Source organism: Dunckerocampus dactyliophorus, chromosome 12 (assembly GCF_027744805.1).
Source record: "Dunckerocampus dactyliophorus isolate RoL2022-P2 chromosome 12, RoL_Ddac_1.1, whole genome shotgun sequence".
NCBI classification, from domain to species: Eukaryota; Metazoa; Chordata; class Actinopteri; order Syngnathiformes; family Syngnathidae; genus Dunckerocampus; species Dunckerocampus dactyliophorus.
The window spans coordinates 17,567,918-17,592,293 of NC_072830.1; the positions used below are offsets into that span (position 1 = coordinate 17,567,918).

Here is a 24,376-nt window from a genome sequence, read left to right on the forward strand (position 1 = left end):
ATAGGGAAATGTAAATCAAAAGTATGTATGGAATGCAAAAGTATAGAGAACGTAGAACACATATTACTACACTGCAAGAGATATAGGGAAGAACGTGTAACGTTAAGGAAAAGAATTAAGAAGATAGGAAGGGAATGGAGCATTGAGGGTATCTTAGGAACAGGTGGGGAGGGGGAAAGAGATATACAGAGGGCAGTGATAGAATATTTGAAGGACACAGGATTATATAATAGAATATAGATAAGTATTAGAATATTTTAGTATTATATTATATAGTATTATATAGTAATATATAGTATTATATAAGTATTATTATTAGGATTATTATTAGTAGTAGTATAAGTAGTCTCCTCACTATCTAAGATAGCATAAAGTAAGATACTGTATATGGCCCATGTTACATACTCCGGTACAGTAGGTGGCGGTATGCACCTTTTCAAGTCATGGTTGCAACCCGCCATTAAACTAAAAGAAGAAGAAGAAGAAGAATGTATTTCCGGTTTTCTAGTCCAAGATGGCTTCCCAGCAGCCGCAACCAGGCGGCCCAGGATTACAACAAGCTACATCTTTACAGCAGCACCACCAGTTGAGTCAACAACAAGATTTCGATCCGGTTCACCGTTTTAAAATGCTTATCCCTCAGCTGAAAGAAAGCCTGCAGGTACACAGTTACACAGTATGGAGCCCCAAAACCAGGATTAACCAAAGACGTAACGACAGATCAAGTTTATATTGAAAAAGTGACGGTGTGTTGTTTTTCTTAGAACTTGATGAAGATTGCGTCCCTCAACTTGGCTCACAACACGACAATAGATAACGGAGTGTAAGTACAGTTGTCGTTGTCATTGCTTTTTGCCATGGGTGTCTTTTTATAATTTGTTTCCTCGTCTTGTAGTAAAAGCAGCGACGCCACTGTTCAGCGTTTTGACAAAAGCCTGGAGGAATTTTATGCTCTTTGCGATCAACTGGAGCTGTGTTTGGTGAGACTTAAAAAGCATTTAACATGTAATTGCTGTATTGCTATAGTGACCTCTATTGGATGCTAGGTGCAATTGACAGCAATATTTAACTACTGTATGCACTTGTTTTGTGGTATGAAGTGGTGTGCAACTGTATGGCATTACACTGAGAAGTCATACCTTATCAAATACCCTGAGAAAAACAAATGCCAATGTGTACTTAATTTTGTGTCCTCAATACCCTCGTTTACATTTTTTCTTTTTGTATTTTATAATCACATGCACATGCAAAGTTGCTAACAGTGGTGTTCTATCACTTGCGCAGCGGTTGGCGTACGAGTGCCTCTCCCAGAGCATCGACAGTGCCAAGCATTCCCCCAACTTGGTCCCAACCGCCACCAAACCGGACACAGTGCAGACAGAGTCCATGTCTTACGGCCAGTACCTTGGCATGATCAAGTCTCAGATCTCTTGTGCGAAGGACATCCATAATGCTCTGCTGGAGTGTTCCAAAAAGATTGCTGGAAAAGGACAACCGCCGGGGATCATGTAGTTTTAGTCCATTGTTTTGTACCTCATTGTTAAAAGAATGGAGCAGCCTTGTAAATACCATTTTCAATACGACCAGTAGCTAGTGCCAGAGGTGTGACCTGTTCTTCTCAATATTTACTTTTGCAATGTACCCGACATTAAAACTTTTGTAGATGTCTTCAATAAGTGACATAAATAATTACTATATTCTGGGTCGTGACCTACTCCAAATTCTGTAATAGACAGGTGTGCTAGTAATACTGCATCCACAGCTGTGTAGTGCATCAAACCAATGTGAACTACTATTAAGTGCTTGCATACAAAAATAACACCTCAGAGTTCAGTCACCCACTGTGTCAAAGAACACAACACTATTTAGCGTATACATTTTTATTTTTAGATGCTAAATGTATATTAAAAATATACAGCAACAGCAATGGTTGCCAATGGAGTTGGTGCTCTGAAAGCAGCAACCTCCGATGAACGATAAAAAAAGGGAAATAATTAGTTCTTTTTACAAAGATTACAGCAGATACGAGACATTTCTGGTGCTCAACAAAATACCTAGATAATTGTTGATATGGTCTTAAGTGCATTAGTGATCCCTGAACAGAGAATCAGTACCTCAAGGTGTTAATGTTTTATGCAATGACTACAGATTAGTGTATTTAATTTTAATCTCTATAACATCCATAGTGCATCCGTGTTGGACCAATCAGATCAATAGCAGACAAACTACAGCACCTAAACATGCAGCTATCTAGTTCTACTAAAACTGTAGCGTCTATGCTGACGTCTTCAGGCGCCGCCATTGTTGAAAATTTGCACACCTGTCTTGCTTTCACCATAGCTCATGACTGGTCCACTTGTGCAGAATCCTATCAGTGATTAAACACCTGACATTCTCACCTTTTCAATGCCCAAATCCCGACTTTCACATTCCCCTCAAACATTTGTGCAATTTCCACTAAAGTGAGAGACAATACAGACTATGGACAGACCTGATAAAAGCTGGTAAGCAGTGACCGATGCAACACAGCCAAAAGGTGCTTTCTGATTCTGTCACGGGACCATTGATTGTATGTGTGTGTATGTGCGTAATTAGCACTTGAGAGCCTTGAGAACGTTGATCTTTTTACTGCTTTGTCGAGCTGGAAGCTTTCACGTTACTTTTAGTTTTGGCCTTGGGCTGGTCTCTGTGGAAGCACAAAACAAAGACATTAAACCTACAATAAGCCATCAAACAAAGTGGCCTACAGGTAACAACTGTCATACAGGTGTAAAAATAAGTTAACCGCTGAATAATGTATACAAGGGTGAAGCATAAAAATAAACCATTGTACAGTAACTTTGACGTACACGCACGGACTGATGGAGGAATGCTGCTTGTAGATAGGAGGGTCTCCACATTTTTATTATAGTCGTTGACTGATTGCATTAAGCAGCAAGAACGTCAAAATGTGCGTGAACCGTTTATCTATGTTGCAGAAAACTAATTTCTTGGTTCCATGGTTATCATCACACTTTCTCTTTGCCATCAAAAGCCGAAGAAAAAGCAAAACACACTTGTGGATTTAATTGTAGTTTTAGATTTTGTAGATTTTTGTAGATCTTAGATTTGTTTTGTGGCTCGCGTGACATCACAAATGATTAGTTTATTCTCCCATTTTAGTTGAAATCTGAATCGTACTACTTTATGATTGGGAAGTTGCACTGTCACACCTATAACCCCCTGAAGAAAATGTATGAGTACCACCTCACCAAGGGGACTTTTATCATTTTTTTTATTTTGTAAAAAGGCTAAAAAAAAACAAACCATGATGCATATTTTAAGAGAAACCTTTGTGTTATTGTTAGTTATTATTGCAACATTCCAGTTTTATCTTGTTAAATGTTTTAAATGGCCCCTGGGTCACACTTCGGACACCCCTGCTTTTATAGCTCTTTGTCAGGATTGAACAACTCTTGTTGACTATTTAGCTTGTCAGCTTCCTTTGTAGCGAGCCAACGATGATAATCAAAGACAGAAGGGGAATGTTATTGCAGCTGGGACCAATGGAAGCGTGACAATAGACAGTAGATCGGAAATCAACAAGTCGTATACACACAGCAAGTAATGTACTACAAGCCAACCAATCAGACCCAGTAACAGGTAAAATGAGAGCATTGAAGCACACAAGCGTATTCAAGGCTAAATATACATAGCGTGTATGAAAATGTGGCTCTGTAACTAACCTGTGGGCCCGCTCAGGGCCAGTGAGGGCTGCTCGCTGACCTCCGTGATGGCAGCGTGGCTCCAACCGAGACATGGCGGAAGTCGGCTTAAACTTGGACAACTCCTGCTGCCACTCCTCATCAAAAGACTCTGCTTCGGCTGAGGGCAATGAAGGCCAATATTAGAGGAAAAGTGCTTAGACTGTTATATTCAATGTGTGCGGGAAGTTGTCAGGAAAAATGAAAAGCAATGATCACACACATTCGTCCATATTCTGGAAATCCTGTATGAACTCCTTCTCTCCAGTTTTCTTGTTCATTTTCTTCTCAACAACATGCCCCCTGTCTTGGATGTGGTGACCGATGGACATCTTCTCCATACCGCTTTCAGAATCTTTCAGTGCTCGCACGGTCTCTTTGACCTGCACATTGTAAACAACAGGTCATGCTGATGTCCCGTACAAGAGTTGTATCCAAAATTCTGCCTTACAAAGACGACAATGCTCAGTTTTGAGGTAATGTACTGCTGTACACACTGAGTGTTGTTTCTAATAGTTAGGTTACTCCATTTGGGTCAACAGTTCCTCCTGTTGATGCACTTACGCCTCCTGGGGCATGACGTGTTGACGATGATGCCTGAAAGACCTTCGGAGGCTCGTTTCCAACTTTAGAATATGTCATGACTGATGAGGAGCTGAATGTGTGGGTGTTGGGGTCTGCAGACATCTCCTGCAATACAACAACACACAGGCGCACCGTTTTTACTTTCACAACATTCTCAGCATTTAAAAGAGATCTCGAAAGGCTTAGCAGCATGAACTCACAAGGTTTTTGTGCATCCCGTCCAAGCCGGTCCTCATGTTGACCATCATATTGTCAAACATACTGAAAGGGTTCATCATCATGTCCTGCACAAACACACAAATGATACAAAGCATAACCACAGCAGCTGAATGACCACACTCTGAGACCAGCTGGTCACAAGGCATTAGCAGCTGATGAACAACTCTGTTATGTGTGCAGAAACAAACCAAACATGTATTGGTATATGTGTAGCTACTGAATCACGACACTTGCCACACTGCATGACCTACAGTCATTACAAACCACGACAGCATAGCCAAACCAGCAAGCAATATCACTGCTATTAGTTGGGACCACTTGCATCAATGCTTAGTTGTGTGCATGTTTAACACAAACATTTATTGCCTTGGTGTGTTTGGTTGTTTCAACACCAATCACCATGCTTTGAATATGTGTTCACATTGGACATTTCCACCATATGCAGAAACTGTTGTTTAGTCTGCAAAACAAGCCTAACATTTAGTTTACTAGCTTTGCGTTGTTCATTTCCTAGTATACTGATGTTTTGTATTCGATCTCAAATACTACAGGATTTTTGGTTCATGAAAGTTTGAATCAGATCACTGAAAGTGGGTGAGCTAGGAAGGCGTGGAGAAGAGAAAGCTCACCTGGAGGCAACTCTGGGAAATGGAAGCAAGAAACATCAGCTTTATCGTAAGAGCTACATATGATGTGTTCCCATCCCCAAAAAACCTTCACCAGTGGTATGGAAAGGACCCAACCTGCACCCTCTGCCCAAATTTAGTGACTCTCAAACACATCTTGACCAGTTGTAGGAACAGCCTCACACAAGGCCGCTATACCTGGAGGTACAATCAGGTCCTCAAGGCAACAGCCCTTGAGAGCAAGAGGGACACCATCAACTCTTTGCTCTTGAGAGCTGCCAATTCCATCTCTGTGCCAACATTTGTTCAAGAGGGACATAAACAGCCTAACCACTCAGCTACCAAACCAGAAACTGGACAGCTAGCCATGGCCCGGGATTGGAAGATGGTAGTTGATATTGGCAAGCAACTAATCTTTCCCCCAGAGACTGCAACCACCACCCTCAGGCCAGACTTGATGCCATGGTCCCTTCACTAAAGGTGGTCTACATCATAGAGCTCACGGTCCCATGGGAGGATTCCACTGAAAAGGCCTATGAACGAATGAAACTACGCTACACAGATCTGGCAGCAGATGCACAATAACGAGGATGGAAGGCCAAGGTCTATCCAGCTGAAGTAGGATGCTGAGGTTTTGTGGCTTCTTCTACCATCAGACTCATGAAAGACCTTGGCATTCATGGACAGGCTCTGTTACAGACAACAAGATCAGTCTCTGAAGCGGCCGTAACAAGCAGCCAGTAGCTATGGATCAAGCACAAGGACACTTGCTGGGCTCAAAGCAGAGGGGGGCCAGGTGTTGCCGATGAGCTCACTGGAGGTGTCATGGGCTATCATCGAAACACCAATGAAGGAGGGTACCCACCTGATGACCCTAAAGAAGTTATAAATCCACCCCCTTCCTTCCTGCTCTTACTCAGGGATGTTCCGTGGGAGGAAGGTAGGAGGCTGAGCGATGACCCGGTGGCCGGGGCAGTTTTTTTTATCCCAGGTCGGGACCTTACTGCCTAGCTCATCTCCCTCCATTTTGCAGGCACTACTCTACTCATGATTGGGCATGGGACACAGGCTCATGCTTGTTCACCCTGTAGTTGGCCGCCTTTGATGAGGGTGTCTAGTGTTGAAAGGCCGAAACACCCACTGATTAAAAGGTACACTACTGATGGCGTGTACCAAAATTTACATCCTTCCCATGGCTGAGGTAAAGTTCCCACGCCACTCTCAACATCGACGCCTCCTGTGATTACCATCTATTAGCACAAAGGGCTCTTTTCATCAAGTCCTGTGTATTTATGAACTTAGAACTTGACTCTGACCGCCCCTTCTTTCGAAACCCTCATGCTAGCTCGACACTGATGTTCTCCTCTGATTTCAGATCAACATTTGTAATAAAAGTGAGTCTCCAGCCATCTTCTATGCCGCTTATCCTCACTACTCAACCACTAACAAATGATAATTTAAAATGATTGAGGAACAGATGAAGTCGAAGTCACAACACCCAACTATGGTGCGAACAAAGGGCAACATTTTAATGCATGACAAGAAAACATTATCAGTGAAGCATAAAAAGAAACATATAAAAATGGTGGGCTTTCTAACAGTGGCACATGCATGCTGTACACTTGACTTGATTACCGACATATGGTGAACGCCCCCAAAAATATATTTTTTTGATCAAACAATTCTTAAATTTGCAGGGCTGTGAATGCTGAATAGCGAGCGTGCGGGGACCATTTTCTGTATTGCATGTTCTCACTAGGGTCGCGGAGCCTATCCCAGGTGTCTTTGAGAGGCGAAAGATGGTGTACACACTGGACTGGTTGCCGGCCCATCGCAGCGCACTTAAAGACAAACAACCGGAGTACCCGGCGAGAACTCATGCATGCACGGGGAGAACATGCCAACTCCACACAGATGTGCCAATGGAGATGTGAACCAATCTCCTGACTGTAACGGCAAGACCGTACTTGCATAATTAATAGATTGCGTTATGAGGATGCATTTTACAAGAAGTGATTTTAAAAAAGAAGAGCTTCGTGCTCTTTGCAGGTGAATCTACTGACCGTGTTGTCGCTACAGCCGAAAGGAATCAATGAGCGTCTGAGGTCCTGAAGGTTGAAACAGTATCATGTAACAAATAAGTGTAGGCTGTTGAAAATGCAGAATTCTAGAAACTCAAGCACAGACGGGGTTTTATCTTGGAAAAAATTGCAGTTGTTTAATGACTCTGCATGTGTGTATTGCAGTTTGTGTGAGTGTGTGTGTGTGTGTGTGTGTGATGCAGGGTAGTGTTGAATGACTTGTGTTCCATGTGTAATTGGGTCACATTGCCAGAGATTAGTGTTGGCTTTAACACTAAAACTGAGCTTCATTCTGGAAAGGCTGTGGCCAGAGAGTCCAAGGCTGCTCGCTCAGCTTTTTCAAAAGGTCAAGCTGATGTAAATAAAACACTCCTGGCCACTATCTACCGGGCCAATTTTATCCTGTATTTATGGCATCTATTGGACTAATAAATGCCAATTCCATTTGTGACCTGATTATATTTAGACTAGACTGCTTTGAGGGGGGGAAATAAGGAAGGTGTCCCTGCATATTTTTGGCTCTCTCTGTATACTGTTCACCACCGCAAACCACCAAAATAATTGTTAAATGCATATAAATCAAAAATCTTCAGTTGCGTTTATTGATGTTTTTTCCCAATGCAAAGCATGTGCACTCAAAAACACGACCACGTGACTGTACATTTATAAACACGCTTTGAAAGGTGATATGAAGCAGTGAGCGGCTATGCTCAGGAGACGGGGAAATGTGAGAACTCTTCGCCGGCTTCCATGGATAGTAAACGGCCGCTTATTTCATCCTCTCTACTGGGAATCTAATGTGTTACAAACTAAAACAAACCCTCCAGGGTATCATGTGACCGTGTATTTTAAGTATGCTTTGCTTTTTTTTTTTTAAACTGTGCATGTCTGAATGTGTATCTTAGAGGATCACATGGCTGTGATATGGGAGAGCAAGCTGTCTGTCAGCAAAGCGTTGCTAAGGCACATGGGGGACAAACACATGCACTTAACAGAAAGAAAACAAGAAGGTTCACGACGTTGGTGCAACCAGCGTCCATACACAACGTAAGTTCTCTCTAACCCTCTTGCCACAGGGCATTCAAAATAATGTTAAATCACGGGTGTCCAAACTTTTTCCACTGAGATCCACGAATTGAAAAATGAAAGGACGCATGGTCCACTTTGATATTTTGTAAAGCAGCTAAGCAATTATATATATTTGAAGAAAAAAATGCATCTTATTCTTGTGATATAGGTGAAAAAGCGTATTTTTTAGGATGAATTTCTGTCTTTGCGCCTTTTTTCCCCATTTTTGATGTTTTTTTTTCATTTTCCAAATATTTAAACTTTCTTCTTCAATAATCATTGTAAATTTTCTTTTCATAATATTATGTTTTTCCCTGTTAATCTATTATTTTGACTTCATTCCCGAAATATTATAACATTACCCCAACCTAATTTTCCAAAAATTACAACTTTGCTTTGTTTTGTTTGTTTCTCGTATTACAACCTTTAAAAATATATATTTTTCTTAATATTTCAACCCTTATGCCACTAAAATGACATCATTTTTCCTCAGCGACTTTTTTCTCGTTTGAATACGATGCTCCTCTCTTAATATTTTGACTTTATTCTCGTAAAATTACAGCTTTTTTCCATTTCTGCTGTTGTGTATTTCAACTATTTCATGTTTCTTCTTGTAAATTTTCTTCATGTAATTATGACTTTATTGCCATAACACTTTGATTTTATTCTCATAACATAATATTACAACATAATATTACGACTTAAAACATATATTATTTTATTTAACTTTTATGCTACTACAAGTTTTTTCTTCATTTTATTACAATGTTATTCTTGTAAAATTACTAAACTTTTTCTCATTAGATTGCAACTCTTTTCTCTAAATATTAAGACTTTATTTGTGGCATTAAATGGAGATTTTGACATTTTTGCTGTTTTAAAATGTTCTTTTATAACATAATAATACTATAACATAATATTACGACTTAAAAATATTTTATTTAAACTTACACTACTACAATGATGTTATTTTTTTTCATATTATTATGTTATTTTTGTAAAATTACTAAACTCTTTCTTGTTAGATTGCAATTTTTTTTCTCTTAATATTCTGACTTTATTGTTGCAAAATTAACACATTTTTCAATTTTTGCTGGTTTTTTTAAACTTTTTTTTTGTAAAATCATAGAATGTGCTGTGGGCCAATAAAAAAAAAAAAAATCGCATGCCGCAAATGGCCGCTGGGCTGCACTTTGGAGACCCCTGCCTTAAATTACTGGTATGTGTGGCCACAAACCCTAAACCAATATATAAAAATGAAAACCTAAAGAAATCCTGACACCGGAACACTGCATTGCATTCAATGGCGTATCCAACCTCTAATAACCCAATCTAATGTATTACAGTAGTATGCAATCTATTGAGATTCAAAGCAAAAAAATCCGCCAGAACAAGTCAAGTATAAATACAGGTGGTCCTCAGTTTATTTAAGTAACCTTAAATGTTCATTTATTCCTTTCATTAGTCATTTATAAGCATTTAGAATTGTTTTATACATGTAAAACTAATTGTAAAATTATAAAAAACATGTTTTTTGTAAAGATTTTTGAGATGTGTGTCATAACTATGTTACTTAGCAAAGAACTACAGAGAGAGATGGGCGACGAAGCTGACTTTGGGTTCCCGTTTCCATGCAGTAGCGAGCTAACAGGCTCCTAATAAGGACTTTTTGTGATAAAAACACATTAAGAACACAGTTGCACTCCCAGTGTATTATTATATTGTCATATATTGAACAATAACCGGAAAAAGTACAATAACCCAGGACAATTTCTGCCTGAAACTAACTGGAAAACACACCAACCGAGGTTCCACTATATAAATGTATCAGAATCATGAGCTCCCTGCAAGCCTCTGCATGCCAAACCTTAATGGATTATAAGTTTGTAATATGTTACTTACATTATTTCAAGTCACAGCATGATGTGGACATGCCAAACCAGTGTGTGCTAACATAACACAGATGTTGAAGTGTTTGTATGTGGTTTCCTCCTCCGTTCAGTGAGTTCATTCATGCTAACTAGTAGTTAATGAAGTTGCTGGTTTATAGAGGTCAGGCTTCCAATGAAAGTCGTTACCAAATAAATATACACTCCAGGCCTTCATGGATTAGGAGGAATAAAGGCAGGTGACTGTTTGTCCTGATCTCAAGGGAAGGTTAACAGCTACTATAGGAGCCAAATATGTGCTGTATGTCCTATTTGTGCATTAGATGGCGCTGCAGGCTCTCGTATATAAGCCAGGGTGCAACAGGTAGTCAGGTGTTGCTCTGCTGAACTGTACCACTTGATAGAAAACCGCCTATTTAATTTATTGATTCACATTATTCCATGGCACAATCAAATTTTCACTTGCAAGAAAGTACAGTGTCAGTGGAACAATGCCCTACAAATAGAGCTCCTCAGGGCTATAGATAGAATGGCTGGCGAGGCCAAGGGTGTTGACCTTCCACTAAACCAGACACTAACATGGCCCCCTTGGCCCACGTGAGTGCTGCTCCGTTAGGCTTTCACAAACCTAGCAGTGGTTTTGTCTAATGTAACAGAGACATAGGCAGATACAGATTAGGATACTTATTCATTAGATCAGGCCGTGTGATTGTTGGTACTCATTTTCTCACCCTGTGTTCACCTCTCAGTGACGGCGGTGAAGTGGGCCGCTCCGCCAAGTCATGGCCGCGGTTTCTTCCGTCCGTAATGCTGGGCATGAAGGGGCCGCTGCCGAATGGCTCAGAGAAGCTCCTCATCATCTGGCGCATGTGATCTCTGTGTGCTCGGAATGGATCGCTGCACAGGAGGATGTCAACACAATTATTCATTTTCTATTTTTTCTGATTTTCAAGTAATTTTGGCTGTTTGGAATGAATATAGGTGAAATTTGCCAGAGTATGGTAATTTTTAAAAAAACCCTTTTGGACTGCAAAAGATACATTTGGTGCTAGGTTCAAAAATAAAAAAAAGGGTCTATTTTCACAAACACATTATAATGGGACTGTATGTCATTACATCTCCATACAGAAGATGGCATCCAAAACCCCTCGTACGCACATACCACAAGTGGCCACGCATTGTAGTGCATCTGTTTATCAATATAGTGAAATATTAGATGTGCGATGACGTGTACACTTTTATAAAATCAGCACACACTTACATGGAGTGTGTGTTTTTTTGTAATCTCCCATGCGTGTTATAGGGCGCATGCACATGCGCCACAAAATGAAACCAACACCCATAACATGTTCTGTTGTTAAAGAAGGATCAAAAACATGAAACGATGTTGCACATTTTACAAACCCAAAAGCTCAGTTTTAACCATCCACACACAAATAAGGAGACCGTTTTTGAAAATCTCTACTCTGGCTGGCATTTTGCATCACGACCAATTATGCAAATTAGACAACAAAGTTATCTACCACCAGTCCCTGCTCTACCACCAGTCCCTGCTCAACTCAGTACCACAGGTAGATTGCAGTCCTGCGGGAAACGCTGTCAAGATTTCACTTTGGACTACTGGCCTTCTATTTTTATATTTGTCCGCAAGATTGTTCTATTTTTTCTTATTCAAAGCATGCAGCACCTTTAACGGTTTTCTGCGAGGGTGCCTTGCAACTGGTGTGTATCTGTGTTTGTGTGCTATGTAAACATACTGGCCTTTAAAAGGGTAAAATCCCTCAAACATAATTCAAACGTCATATGTATATTTCAGGTAGAAGTAGTTGTTTTACAAGCGTGACTCCTTCAAATTGAGATTATATATTCACAACATGGTTTTTAGGCTCGAGGACCTCGAGTGTGAGTTTTTGTATTAAACACTGTAAAAAAAAGAAGTAGAACACACATTGGGACTATCAATAATTGATCCATAACAAAATGTGAAATCCTTTTATCTGATCATATATATACATATTTTTTAAGGTGAAAAACTTTCAAAATGTAATTAACTACTAATTATTGACTCTTAAGCAGAAACCAAAAATTATTATATAATATTCTTACAGCAAGTTTTGACATTTGTTAATTCAAATTTTAGTCGTTTTACGTGTAAAGCAAAACCTACTTAATTCTAAATTCCACTAAAACTAACCTAATGTTTTCATTGTGGATTTCATTTACGTAATAATTATTCACAATAATTACACATTATTATAATTAATATATTCTAATGACACATTTTAAAGTTATATAATAGCATCTAAGTAGGGGTAACATCATGTATAATGCACGTATTAGTGGTGAACGTTCACATTAATTCGACCTAAAAATCTTGAAGCAACATTTCAAGGTCACACAAATAAGTAACATTTTAAAGGGCATAATTGTTAAATAGCTTATGAAAATAAACCATAGCTACGAGTTTCAAGCTAGCAACTTACGAGAAGAAGGGGTCATCGTCAATGTCCCTGAAGTTGCCGTTACTGAACATTTCCACCGATGTAGACGTTGTTTACTAAAATAAAATAGCGATGAAAATATGTTTAAAGAAACATAATAATCCACAGGTGCAGCAGCAACAGCAGGTCTAACACTGTGCTACAGCGTCACGAATGGAAGGGTTGGCAGCGTCGTGATTTAGAATCATGGGCCATGTGACGCAAACCCTGCCTTCTGATTGGCTGGTTTGGTGTTGGCAACTGCTGCCATGACGACGGCGCTCTCGAAAGTTCTGGTTAAAAGTCCTCAATTACACGCGTCATCATCAAAATAACTGTCAAAGAAGTATTACGTAACTTATAGGACAACTACACACTTTCAGGTTTTTCTTAACTGTGATGAAGTAGAATGAAATAGCATTAGATTCAAAGTTAACACGGGGTTCTATGTGAGTTGTAATATAACATATTAAGGACTTCATTACCACACTGGCTATTTCGAGCAAAGGGAGTAACAAAGTGTCCCACGCTTAGTATAGATTTACCATCTGGCTTGTTCCAGAAATAGGCCTCACCCCTCCAAGCTCTGGATTCTCTGCACTTGCCTTGAATTGTCACTCATAATTAAAACAACGCCATAAACACAAGTTACTCAACAGCATCAAGTAGGGAGGTCATAGACAAGTTTGAACAGAAGCAATGCAAGCAGAATACAGCATTCAAAGACAAATCTACAGTTCCTTTATTAACAGCGCTCTTACAAGAGATAAACAACGCATACAACAAATAACATGACAAATTCCTATGACACTTTGAAGGATGTGACCACCAGTTAATAGCAGAAGAAAATCAAATGAAGTCGGGCTGAATTAAAATGATGCAGGTTCACTGTTAGGACACGGGACTTCCCATGAGTCTCTCCTGGCGGAGAGACCGCAGTCTGTTGAGCCACAGTTCCTCGGCTTTGTCTTTGTCCAGGAACAGCTGCAGGATAAGGAGCACAAAAAATGCACTTTTATTCTCAGCGTACAACCACCGCTTGCTTGGAATTTGCCTGCAACTTTTTAAAGAACTTTCAAGATCAGTTTTCAAGGTTTTTTCGGTATTATGCTGGTGTTTATTTACCTACACTGCAAAGAGGACCTGGCATTAATAGGAAGCAGGCAATATTTAGAGAGAGGCTGATATGACTCCTTACGTATAACAACAGTTTTGCATGATTCAGTTTTCACCCAAAAATTTCCGGTCTCCCATTTTTGCTGTTTTTTTTTTTTTTTTTAATTTTCCAAATACTTAATCTTTCTTCTTATATAATATTTGTAAATTTTCTTTTTGTAATATTATGACTGTATTCCCATATTTTCACTTTATTCCCATTCTATAAATATTTGAAAAAACATTTTTCTTTCATATTTCAACTGGATTCAGCTAAAATGACAATATTTTTCCTCATCATATGAGTTTATTCTCGTAAAAACTTTTTTCGTTGTTTGAATATGACTTTTTAAATTTAATATTGTGACTTTATTCGTGCAAAATTAAAGCTGTTTTTTGAGCTTCTGCTGTTTTTTTTCTCATTTTCAAACTATTTCAACTTTCTTCTTATATTTTCCTCTCATAATTATGATTTTATTCCCACAATAGTTAAATTTTATTCTCATAACGCCGCAACCTAATGTTAAAAAAATTCCAACTTTCATCGTTTCTTTGTTTTTCACAATATTACGTTTTCTCGTTAGGTTACAACTTTTTATCTCTTCATATTTTGACTTTATTCCTGTGAAATTACTGCTGATTTTTCCATTTTTGCTGCAGTTGTTTTTGTTGTTGTTGTTGTTTTCTTGGTAAATTCTTAGTTTCAGAATGTGCTGCAGGCCAATTAAAAAAACAGGGGTGGGCCGCAAATGACCCCCAGGCTGCACTTTGGACACCCCCGTCGTACAGCGTCGAGCGTAACAAACTAGTCCGTTTGCCCTGCGCTGTATCATTCTGCAGAACAGAGTTCCCAAACAAAGCAGTGTGACTGCAAAATAACCTGCCATGGGGCCAAAGAAAGTTATGAGTACCAGCAATTACATTCAGAAGGTAAGAAACACAACTGAATTCAAGAAAGAACAAAGTACAAAGTTGGCATACCCCTCCCCTCTTCGGCGTAAAAATTGTGATAAATGCAATTTATTGATAACTTTTGCATTGTTTTCGGCATGTAAAACTATAATTATGCTATATAAAATTTATTTTTTGTTCATATTTTTGGGTGTCTGGGAAGGATTAATTGGATTTACGCGTTACTTCCTATGAGAAACATTGCTTCGGCCTTTGGCAGACCTTTAATAACAAAAACCAAGGTACTACTGAATATTGCATTACACAGCTGCAACAGAACCAGTGTTATCATAGCGGTAAGAAACAAACTGCTCATGAACTCGTAATTAAACAACAGTTTGGCCAGTGCAACACGCAGTAGTGCTTAACTTATTGGAATATTATGTATCGCCTTTTGTTGTGTTTTGTTCCGCTTTGGTGGTTTGAGTCTATTTTTGCAGATTGAAGAGCATCACCGGTCAATCCTTCATGCTTTTTACGCCCGTACATACCACGACATGCGTTTTATTTTCTACACGACACTCGAACACCAGCGAGTTCTTGTCTGTCGGCCCTGCTAATGAGGCAGTGTGTGTGGGTGGGGTGACACTATGAGGGCTAATGGGACTCATCTGTCCTAATTGGGAACCGGGCTGTGCCCCGCCTGGGGCATATTGGTACCATACATCAGCCTGTCGCAGTGCCTTCTGTGTATTTATATGTGAGTGTGCGTGTGTTTGAGGGGGTTATCTGCATACGTCAGCTCATAACTTAGTTTCCCCAGTGGAGATAGATGAGTGGGAAGCCCCAGGGAGCATTAAAGGAGTTGAAAGTTTTCCTTCTCGTTTTTCATCACCACACTGCGAGGGAGGAGGTGATTGAAGGAGGATGCTGTATGCATGCCATGTTCAGACTAACAGTCATATTCTGCTGTGGATTTGGGAGATCCCGATTGCCGCCATGTTATTGTCGGGGGTTGCCACGGTGACCACTTACTGCAGGATGAGCCAGAGTATCAGTTTCGTTGTAGACGATGGACGTGGAAAGGTGGACGTCCACAGGATCCGTCCTGTCTGACTCCTGCTTCACCACAGGCTCAGGCTGAACAAAACAAAATGCAACAAAGAAAGGAATTTTCAAACATTGATTGACTTCATTTTGGTACTGATTGACAGGAATGGTGTCCTCTTGCATCGTGAGTGTTGGGGAGAAAAAACACACCACACAATATGTCACGGTTTGTATGGTGGTAATGCTGGTGACGACCCCAGGATGCAGAGAGGAGACCCAATGCAGACCAAATATATTTTTAATATTGGCCGCGGTGCAGCAACAGGGATCCAGCAACATAAACTGGCTTAAAGCACGTGTAGAATCACATTCAAACACAATGCACCGATAAACAAAGAAGCGCGCGGCTGAACTAAATATAGGCAAATACGGAAACCGAACTAAACAAACAGGAAGTAATTAGAACATAAAAGCTTAGAACCAGAACTAATACACAAAATAAACTGTCACGCAGGCACACACACAGGGCTTGACACAATATGTGTTGTAAACAGTGTTGGGAGCAATGGCGGTAAAAATGACACTGCTAAGTGTAACGTGTAATCTAATGAATTACTATTTCAAGCATTGCAATGCCGTTACTGACAGTGACATGTGGGCCGTAATGTCACTTCATTCTCCACTGTTCACAACTACTACTATTACACAGGAAGCTAAATAGCTAGACAACAAGTGTGGTGGTTGCTCACTCTGAGGAAGACACTGCCCCTAGCGTTGTGTTATAGAACTGCAAGTCACACACTCATGAAACATCTCTGAAGGGCACACACCACTATAAAGCTAAATTCCTATTCTCTGACATATTGGAAGGGTTTTCAAAAACGGAACTTTCCCTGACAACTAATTTTACATGTAATTATGTTACAATATTACCTTTTGGCAAAAGAAACTAGTAACTAAAACAAATTCCTTAGCCCAACACTGGTTATAAAGTGCTTTAAAGGTTTCATTTTCTTATCAATATAATATTAAATATGTGCATAAACCTGGTAGTTTTAGACTTTTTCTGCAAACACCAATGTTTTTTGTTTTTTTTTTAGCAGTCACTTTGCTGATCGTATGCCTGAGCAAATTTTTATTTATTTAATACAATTAAATTAATACAAAAATAATTATAGTAATTAATAGAAATAAAATGACTTACCATTTTATTTTATAATTATGTAATTTATTATACAATTTATGACTTATTTATTAATAAAATAAATGTATTAATACATTCATTATTTCATTAATTGATGTATATTCTTTCTATATTTTTGAATTGCACTTCAGAAGAAGGCGCAACACTGTCAATTCTGCAGACTTCGTGCACAACTTTGAACAATTTTCCATTAAAAGTCTTGACAAATATGTATATTATTGGTTTTTAGTATATAATACAAACTTCTAAAAGAGTCTTTAAGATTTGGATCACTGCAAACACTTACAGTTTGCTTTTCTGTATGTTTTTTTTTTCTCTTGAAAGGGTAATGTGTGACATGTATGTACATTTACGTTCAGTAAGCTTGAATCTGTACTTGCATCTCGCCTCCTCTGACGTACTGTATTATAGAAGTGCTTTCTTATAAACGTTGTTGCAGTACAGTACAAAGCTAAAAGTGGCAGTTTCACGTGCGTCTGCTTCACACAGAAACACAATTACCATGGAGGCAAACGTGAACACAATCAGTGAGGCGAGCACGGTACCAATAGTTGTGGCCTCCACTTGTCCACAAGGTGGCAGTACAAGACTGCTGTATGTAATAAGGCTGTATTGCGGGTTTTTCACAATTTAATGAGCTCTAATACACGAGCTGTACCAAAAATCCTGGCTTTACAAAGACAGCCCAGTTTTGATATTAACATTTCAATACAACTAAATGCTACAAAAAATGAGCATTATTACATCGACATGTACAGTACCCAGCAAAAGGACAAAAAAGGACAGCTTCTCATTCAACAGCATGTGAAAGTGGCTCTAAACATTTCTTCTACAGTAAGTGTTTGTGTAAGCCGGTGATTCTTTAGCCTTTTCTGTCATTCCCCCGCAGGAAACAGAATTTTTTTCCACAGCCGGTCCCAATTGAACCTGTAATATTAATTTATTTACCCGTACAAACGTCTGTATGAGTTGCTGGCACCTGCACTGCGCAAACACATATAAAGACACTAACAAAACTTCAAGACATTTTACACTAGCCCCGCTGGGGGCCACTTTGATTGTTTTGTATATAATTTTTTTTGTTTTACACAATAGTTAAAAAACCTATATATATTGCTAAAAAAAATTAAAGGAACACTTCGAAAACACATCAGATCTAAACTGGGGGAAAAATGATCTTGAGTATCTTTCCTGATAATAAGTGGGTGATGTATTAGTAACAAAATGATGCCACATAATTTGATAGAAATGAAAATGATCACCCTATAGAGGGTGGAAATCAAAGACACCCCAAAAATGACAGTGAAAAAATGATGCAGCAGACTGGTCCATTTTGCCAAAATGTCATTGAAGCAACTCAAAATAATTCTCAGTAGTTTGTGTGGCCCCCACGTGCTTGTACGCATCCCTGACAAAGTTAATTTTTTTGAGCAGTGTATATACAAAGCTTTGTGTTATTAGTGTCAATATTTCAGCTTTTTCTTGGAAAAGGAGAGTGTTATTGCAGCTGGAACTGACTGATGCATTCTGATGCATTACAACAGTCATTTTTATTGCAAATGTTGACCCGAAATCAAAGGAGAAGGCCTATACACACAGGAAAGAATAAGACAACAAATGATGAAGTTAGATTTTTAGAGAGTTTTAATACTGAAAGCCCCCCACTGCCTCTAATGCGCCCACCCCCCACTATTTGAGAACCACTGGTTTAAGATAACGTTTCTACTCCTGAGCCGCTGCACTCTGAAGTGTGACATTTTATACAAACACGCACCCCTATCGTGTTGCCTGTGCTGTTATTTTTCTGAATCAAGACCGAATTTGGTACACGCCTTTAGGGGGGTGCTAAGCACATGTGGGCAAAATTTGAGCCAAATTGGTTGGAAAACATGGATGCCACCAAGCGAAACGTCTTAAAAAGTAATTGTTCATAAGTGATTGGACCATTAGTCTAATGATGATACAAATGTGAGGATATCTGTATGACATGTATTCTAGCATGTCTTCCAAAGCATTTTCAGCATAACTCCAATTACAAAATGTGGAGACTCCATGCTATATATATTGAAAAAAAAACACAACATAGTTGTTGACCTTCAGTGTGTGTCCTACAAGTAGCTGTCACATGTTGTCACCTGTCCAACAAATCTAGTTGGGGGAACATTTCAATAACGACTTCTGTGTTTTGTCTGTGGCGCCAGAGGAGGAGGGGGTTCAAGAGGATACTCCTTCTGGCGCTGCACGAGCGCCTGATGAAACCATCTGAGCTTGGTCCCAAAAGCGTCCGAATGGGGACGTTTGATTTGTCGCAGGCTGCCCCCGGACAGACGGCGCAGTGCGGGCTAGGAGAATTCAATAAGAGAACGAAAGAGACGGACTGCACCTTTATACCATCCCGGGATGATTTGAAAGCCTGCTGAACAAAGGAGTCGCTCTCGATGGCCTCGATGTCCTTTATCCTTCGCACTTGCTCCTCCAGAGAAGTTCCATCTGAAACACACACAAGGAAAGGAGAGGGGTTGGAGGGGGGCATGTGAACAAAAGCATGCATGTTCCACAGAGCCACCTGCGTGCGGGTCACCTGTCGCATTCTGGACAGCAGCATACTCCATTTGGAGCGCGGCTGTAGCTGACTGCATGTGATCCGTCCGCATAATGCTCTCAGACACGTAATCGGACATATCTGATATTATTCCAATCTCCAAGCGAGAGCGTCTCAGGCTCCACCGCCAAGGGCACGTCGCGGCCCAAAAGAAGGCAAATAAATGGTAACAAGATGAGCAGACTGGGAATAATGCATTGTAAAATAATCATCACAAATATGAACACAAACTGGCTGCAATGGAATTTCATTAGGGAGACAGAAATGGGATTAGCTTTCATACACTTTTCGTGCATCGCAGACTATCTTTGCTCCGCTTTGTCCAATCAGACACAAAGCTCTTCCGGTAAATGACTCCTGCATATAAACACATCAGGACGAGGAAAATCACGCAATGAATCATGCAAGAATGAGAGCTTCAGGAGCGTAGGAGGATACACACACAAAATAAAGTTTGCCAAAAAAAAAAAAAGTCTGAATAGTGGCATTATTCTGTAGCTGTCAATCACGCCATTGATCAGTCAATAGTCATCCCTCCGTCCCCCATCATTCCATCCTCTCCTGCACGCTCCCATCTCTCCATCTGTCAGTCGCACACGGGCGATGCATGTACGCCCACGTGGACACACACGACACAAATGCATCAACGTTTTACCAGTATTTTCATGAAACTTGGGAGGTTGATTCCAACTTTGTCTTATAGGTGACTGAATGAGTGAATTATTACAATGAACTTTTTCTCCACTGCCCTTTTTCCATTTTTGCTGCTGTTGTTTTCCCAATTTTACCAATATCTCAACTTTCATCTCGTATTTTTGACTATATCCCCATAGTATTTTTACTTTGTTTTTGTAATATTGTAATAAGTTTTTCCCAACTTAATTTTCCAGAAATGGCAACTTTATTATTATTTTTTGGTTTCTAATGTTATGACTTTAAATTTGTTTAATATTTGAACTTTATGGTTCAAAAATGTATGTGAAAACATTGTGAAACATTTTTCTGTTAATATTCGGACTATTTTAATATTTCGTATTTTGCAAAAACTCTTTTTTTTCCCCGCTTTTATTGTTGTTTATGTTAGTTTTCGTATTTAATGGTGTTTTTGAAATGTGCGGAGGGCCGATAAAAAAATCAGGCACTGGCGGCAAATGGCCCCAAGGCCATGCATGCTTATTAAGGTGGTCAGACATGTTATTTCTGGTTGGAGCTCGGAAGCTTTAAGTCTGAAATGTACAACATCCCAGCAGCCTGGAATGCAGCATTATTGGGACTGACTGCTAGCATTAGTTGCTAACTGACTGGGGTGGGTGGGGTTGAGTGTTTAGCTTCTATATGCGTCCTCAGTGGGGTGAATTGCCGATGCTAGCCGCTAACAGTAGCGGTAGCGGTTCTGGACATCTAGGGGCCCTGGCTTGTTAAAGAATTGATGTCATTATTTGGTTCCCCCCTAAGCAGCCACTTATTAAACACCTCTGGCCGTTAACTATACAAGGACTAGACCACAGAGATAGCAGGTCATGCTAACATTAGCCTATCTAGCGTGCTACCTGTTTAACTGCTACACCTGTTGCTTTGGTTCCAGACCCGACCGCAATGAGTGAATCTCCGCAAAGTAAGATTCCTTATTTATAAATGGAATACTTTCGTAGTTAGAGCATATAAAACCTGTTTATGACCTTCTAAACACCCCATGTTACCCAATATAATAAAGTAAATAAGCCATTTAAGACATAAATAAGACTTGTGCTCGTGTGTGTTGCAATAAATGTGTTCCCTAGGGAAGCAGAGTGAGTGGGGGACAGGAAGTGACATCTGGGGTTCAAAGCTGAGTTTCATCTTGCCGTGGGTTATGGCCGCAGCAGTAGCCCGTGTTTTTATTAGGGATTATTGTGCCTGTTGTGAGATAATTTTTATTTTTATGCATGAAAATGCTTAATTTAGGGAAAAAATATGTAACGTTTGCTTAAAAATGCAAAAATGTTTTGACTAATAATAGGCCATATTCAACAATGAAACAACACGGTTTATTAATTAATATATTTTTGAAAAACTGCAATGGGGCGAAGCCACGAAATTCGAACTGCAAACTGGCAAAGGACAACTGTAGTACGTTTTGATTTTTGTCTGAGCTTTTGGAATGAAGGTCTCGCTGTATTTCCAAAATCCAATCCGCTTACATACACACAGATACTATTAGCAAAAATTAATTCAGGTCATTAGGGTGTCACAACACATCTTCATGGTGCGAGGTGGTGTTTAATGAATACATGAATATTTGTCCCGGCTTCTACACACACACACACACACACACACACACACACACACACACACACACACACACACACACACAATAATAGTTGATAATAGGGCCCAAACTAACTCGTTTGATTTAAATGCCCGGCAGAATTGGACAAGTGAGTGACAAGTGGAATTAAGCCTATGGGCTTGTTGTGGCGTCATTAGCTCCACTGGGCTCCACTGCGTCGTCAGCGTTTGGTTTGCTGCAGGAATCCATTAAGGTTTTGCTGGGTTTTTTTTTTTTTTTTTTACAAACACATTAGCCGTAGATACAATGACTGATACATGCTGTTTGTCACATGTCAGCTGTAAAGATATGTTATTTCATGAGCAAAATCAAAAATAATGGACTTGGAATGCAGCGAGCTCAGAGGCGGACCGCAAAAAAATCAATAGCGGGTGAGCGCACTCTGCAGCCCGGAGAGGTCAAAGTTGATATTTAATATTGACACTTTATCTGACGAGTGAATTGGACTGTCAGCGCATTAGGCCGCTTTGCGTGACGGTGATGAGTGCAAAGTGAGATGGGCGGAAAGCGTGACAGCACGTAGGAATCCAGGAAACTGCAGCAAAGTGAGTGAATACCTTGCTTGTGTTACGTGTGTGTGTGTGTGTGTGTGTGTGTACAAGTAAAAGCAGCGGGAGTCATTACTGAGATTAGTTAGACAGACAACCAGTGCTGATGAGTGGCCTCAGGATCAATAGGCTATTGTTCTCTCTAAATAGCTGTTTGTCCACTTCATTGATTAAGAGCAGCATGGGCAATCTAGGCAGCCAGTGGAAGCTGACTTCTTTTTTTTAACTTTATCTTTAACTTGGGAGAGGGCAGATGCAGTTGCCGCTGCCGCCACCAGAGGGGGCTGTTCAACAACGCATCATAGAGAACTTGACTTTGGACGACAGTTTGCTGTGCTGCATTGTGGTGCATCACTGTTATTTATGTTGGCAAATCTATTCAGAACTGCATCAAGAATTCTGCTTTCACAAAGATGATAACGGTCATATTTGGCATTATAGTTTGTTTATTATTACAGCTGGTCCTCCCGTTACGGCGTTCTGTGGTTACGAACGCACTGTCAAACGTGATTTTATTTTATATTAAACTTAATTTTGTCTTGTAAACACTCGGATTGCACGGAAGCTAGTTACAGCACGCTCAGCGGATGAATATGCACAACGTGGATGACATCGCTCATTAGTTCACTTTTTGCACTTCACTACGTCTCCCCAGTGTAGAAGACAGGCTCTTCTGGCCAAAGCGCGTCAAGGAAAAGAAAAGCCCTCGCCACGGAAGTGAAAATGAACATCGTAAAAGGAGAAACACCCAACAACATTGGCTGCACTTTTGGTCTAAACAGTTTGACTGTCGGGACCAAGTACAAAGATAGTGTCCTTGAGCATGTTAAAGGATCTGCTCCTATGAAAGCGACAGTAATAATCAAGCAGAAAGGTGGTCTTATTATTGGCTGGAAGACCAGAATCAATAAAAGAATCAATCAATGATTGTTTCATTTGTTCTCCTGCCTCTTCGACTTCCCCTTCCCTATAGTCCACATGGATAAAGGTAAGGAGTTGTTCTCTCTTTTTTTCTTTTTAAAAATCACAGTTTCATTAAATTATTGTAAAATTTAGGGACAAGATACCTACAAGGCTTACTACAATCGTCCCTCCTTTATCTCGGTGAATTGGTTCCAGGTAGCGAAGTAGGATTCAATATTAATAAACAGAATATTTTCATAGTTAGAGTATTGAAAACCTGTTTATGACTTTGTAAATCTGTTTGTTTTTTTTTTTTTTACTATTATTAGAGGCCTGTAGACATGAAATAAGACCCCTATAGTCACCTTTACACTCCTATTATTGTTTGTTCACACCACATTGCACAGGGTACGGGATCACTGCAGGGACATAAGAGGCGCCGCCGTTAGCATAGCAAGCTACCGAGCTAACTAGCAAGCCTTTACTTATTCTAAACTTACAGTAAGTGGTTCAAACGGAGTGGGGAAGAAGGAAAAAGTAAGAAGCCGAAAACTTACCACTTCCACATGGAATGGGAGGATAACTTTTTTTTCATGGCTGACTACATGCAGTGTGAAGGTAATCTAACATTACTGACGCCTAGTGACCAGAATACTACATATGACTTGTCTTTACATTTTTTTTATGACTAATAATAGTCCACAGTCAACCAAAAAACAGTGATCGTTTATTAATTAATTTTCGAAAAACCACTATGGAGTGAGGAAGCGATGTTCGAACAACGATGTAGCCAAGGACGACTGTATTGGCCTCTTTGTTAAGCCAGCATTTGTGATACAGCTCTGCATGACTCACAAAGATAAACATTTCTATGCATGCACAGAAAGTAGGGATGTCCTGTAATACTGATATAATCGGCCGATATTGGCATAAAAATCTCATACATCTTATGATATCGGTGCGTGAGTGATGATGACGTGCTCCACACAGCCACAAGCTTGCT

General features: G+C 39.8%; 3 protein-coding genes across 6 annotated transcripts in view; 1 reads left to right on the forward strand and 2 right to left on the reverse strand.

Annotated features, from left to right (window-relative positions):
* The first annotated feature begins 512 nt into the window (after positions 1-512).
* med29 (mediator complex subunit 29) lies at positions 513-3,226 on the forward strand. The gene is made up of 4 exons (XM_054795195.1): positions 513-661; positions 765-823; positions 896-980; positions 1,285-3,226. The coding sequence occupies exons 1-4, from the start codon at positions 515-517 to the stop codon at positions 1,510-1,512; spliced, it is 519 nt and encodes a 172-aa protein (XP_054651170.1). The 5' UTR covers positions 513-514; the 3' UTR covers positions 1,513-3,226.
* Positions 1,874-12,899, reverse strand: mlf1 (myeloid leukemia factor 1). Of its 2 annotated transcripts, XM_054795193.1 has the most exons (8): positions 12,695-12,899; positions 10,943-11,108; positions 7,237-7,281; positions 4,529-4,612; positions 4,308-4,433; positions 3,967-4,126; positions 3,726-3,864; positions 1,874-2,686 (listed from the first exon to the last, which is right to left on the reverse strand). In XM_054795193.1, exons 1-8 carry the CDS (start codon positions 12,742-12,744, stop codon positions 2,626-2,628), a joined length of 831 nt encoding a protein of 276 aa, XP_054651168.1. In that variant the 5' UTR covers positions 12,745-12,899; the 3' UTR covers positions 1,874-2,625. The 2 variants fall into 2 exon arrangements, with proteins under 2 accessions (XP_054651168.1, XP_054651169.1); XM_054795194.1 differs by lacking the exon at positions 7,237-7,281 and having other exon boundaries at positions 12,695-12,892.
* Positions 12,900-13,012: 113 nt separating this feature from the next.
* Positions 13,013-24,376, reverse strand: part of rsrc1 (arginine/serine-rich coiled-coil 1) — a 169,436-nt gene continuing 158,072 nt past the window's right edge. For 2 of the 3 annotated variants that reach the window (XM_054795190.1, XM_054795189.1), the window contains exons 8-10: positions 19,375-19,481; positions 15,773-15,877; positions 13,013-13,675 (exon numbers count right to left, since the gene is read on the reverse strand). In XM_054795190.1, coding sequence (XP_054651165.1) covers positions 13,583-13,675; positions 15,773-15,877; positions 19,375-19,481 — 305 coding nt within the window. In that variant the 3' untranslated portion in view covers positions 13,013-13,582. The remainder of the gene's footprint in view (positions 13,676-15,772; positions 15,878-19,374; positions 19,482-24,376) is intronic. The other variant, XM_054795188.1, reaches the window with a different exon arrangement.

What these genes read in the sequence shown, in the direction of transcription:
- mlf1 (XM_054795193.1), bottom strand. Translation starts at nt 12,744, where the DNA reads ATGTTCAGTAACGGCAACTTCAGGGACATTGACGATGACCCCTTCTTC. An exon ending in ACGGGATGCACAAAAACCTT is followed by an intron (nt 4,434 to 4,528) that starts GTGAGTTCATGC and finishes GTTGTATTGCAG; the next exon opens with GAGATGTCTGCAGACCCCAA. An exon ending in GGCCCTGAGCGGGCCCACAG is followed by an intron (nt 2,687 to 3,725) that starts GTTAGTTACAGA and finishes GTGCTTCCACAG; the next exon opens with AGACCAGCCCAAGGCCAAAA.
- med29 (XM_054795195.1), top strand. Translation starts at nt 515, where the DNA reads ATGGCTTCCCAGCAGCCGCAACCAGGCGGCCCAGGATTACAACAAGCT. An exon ending in ACGACAATAGATAACGGAGT is followed by an intron (nt 824 to 895) that starts GTAAGTACAGTT and finishes CTCGTCTTGTAG; the next exon opens with TAAAAGCAGCGACGCCACTG. An exon ending in ATCAACTGGAGCTGTGTTTG is followed by an intron (nt 981 to 1,284) that starts GTGAGACTTAAA and finishes TCACTTGCGCAG; the next exon opens with CGGTTGGCGTACGAGTGCCT.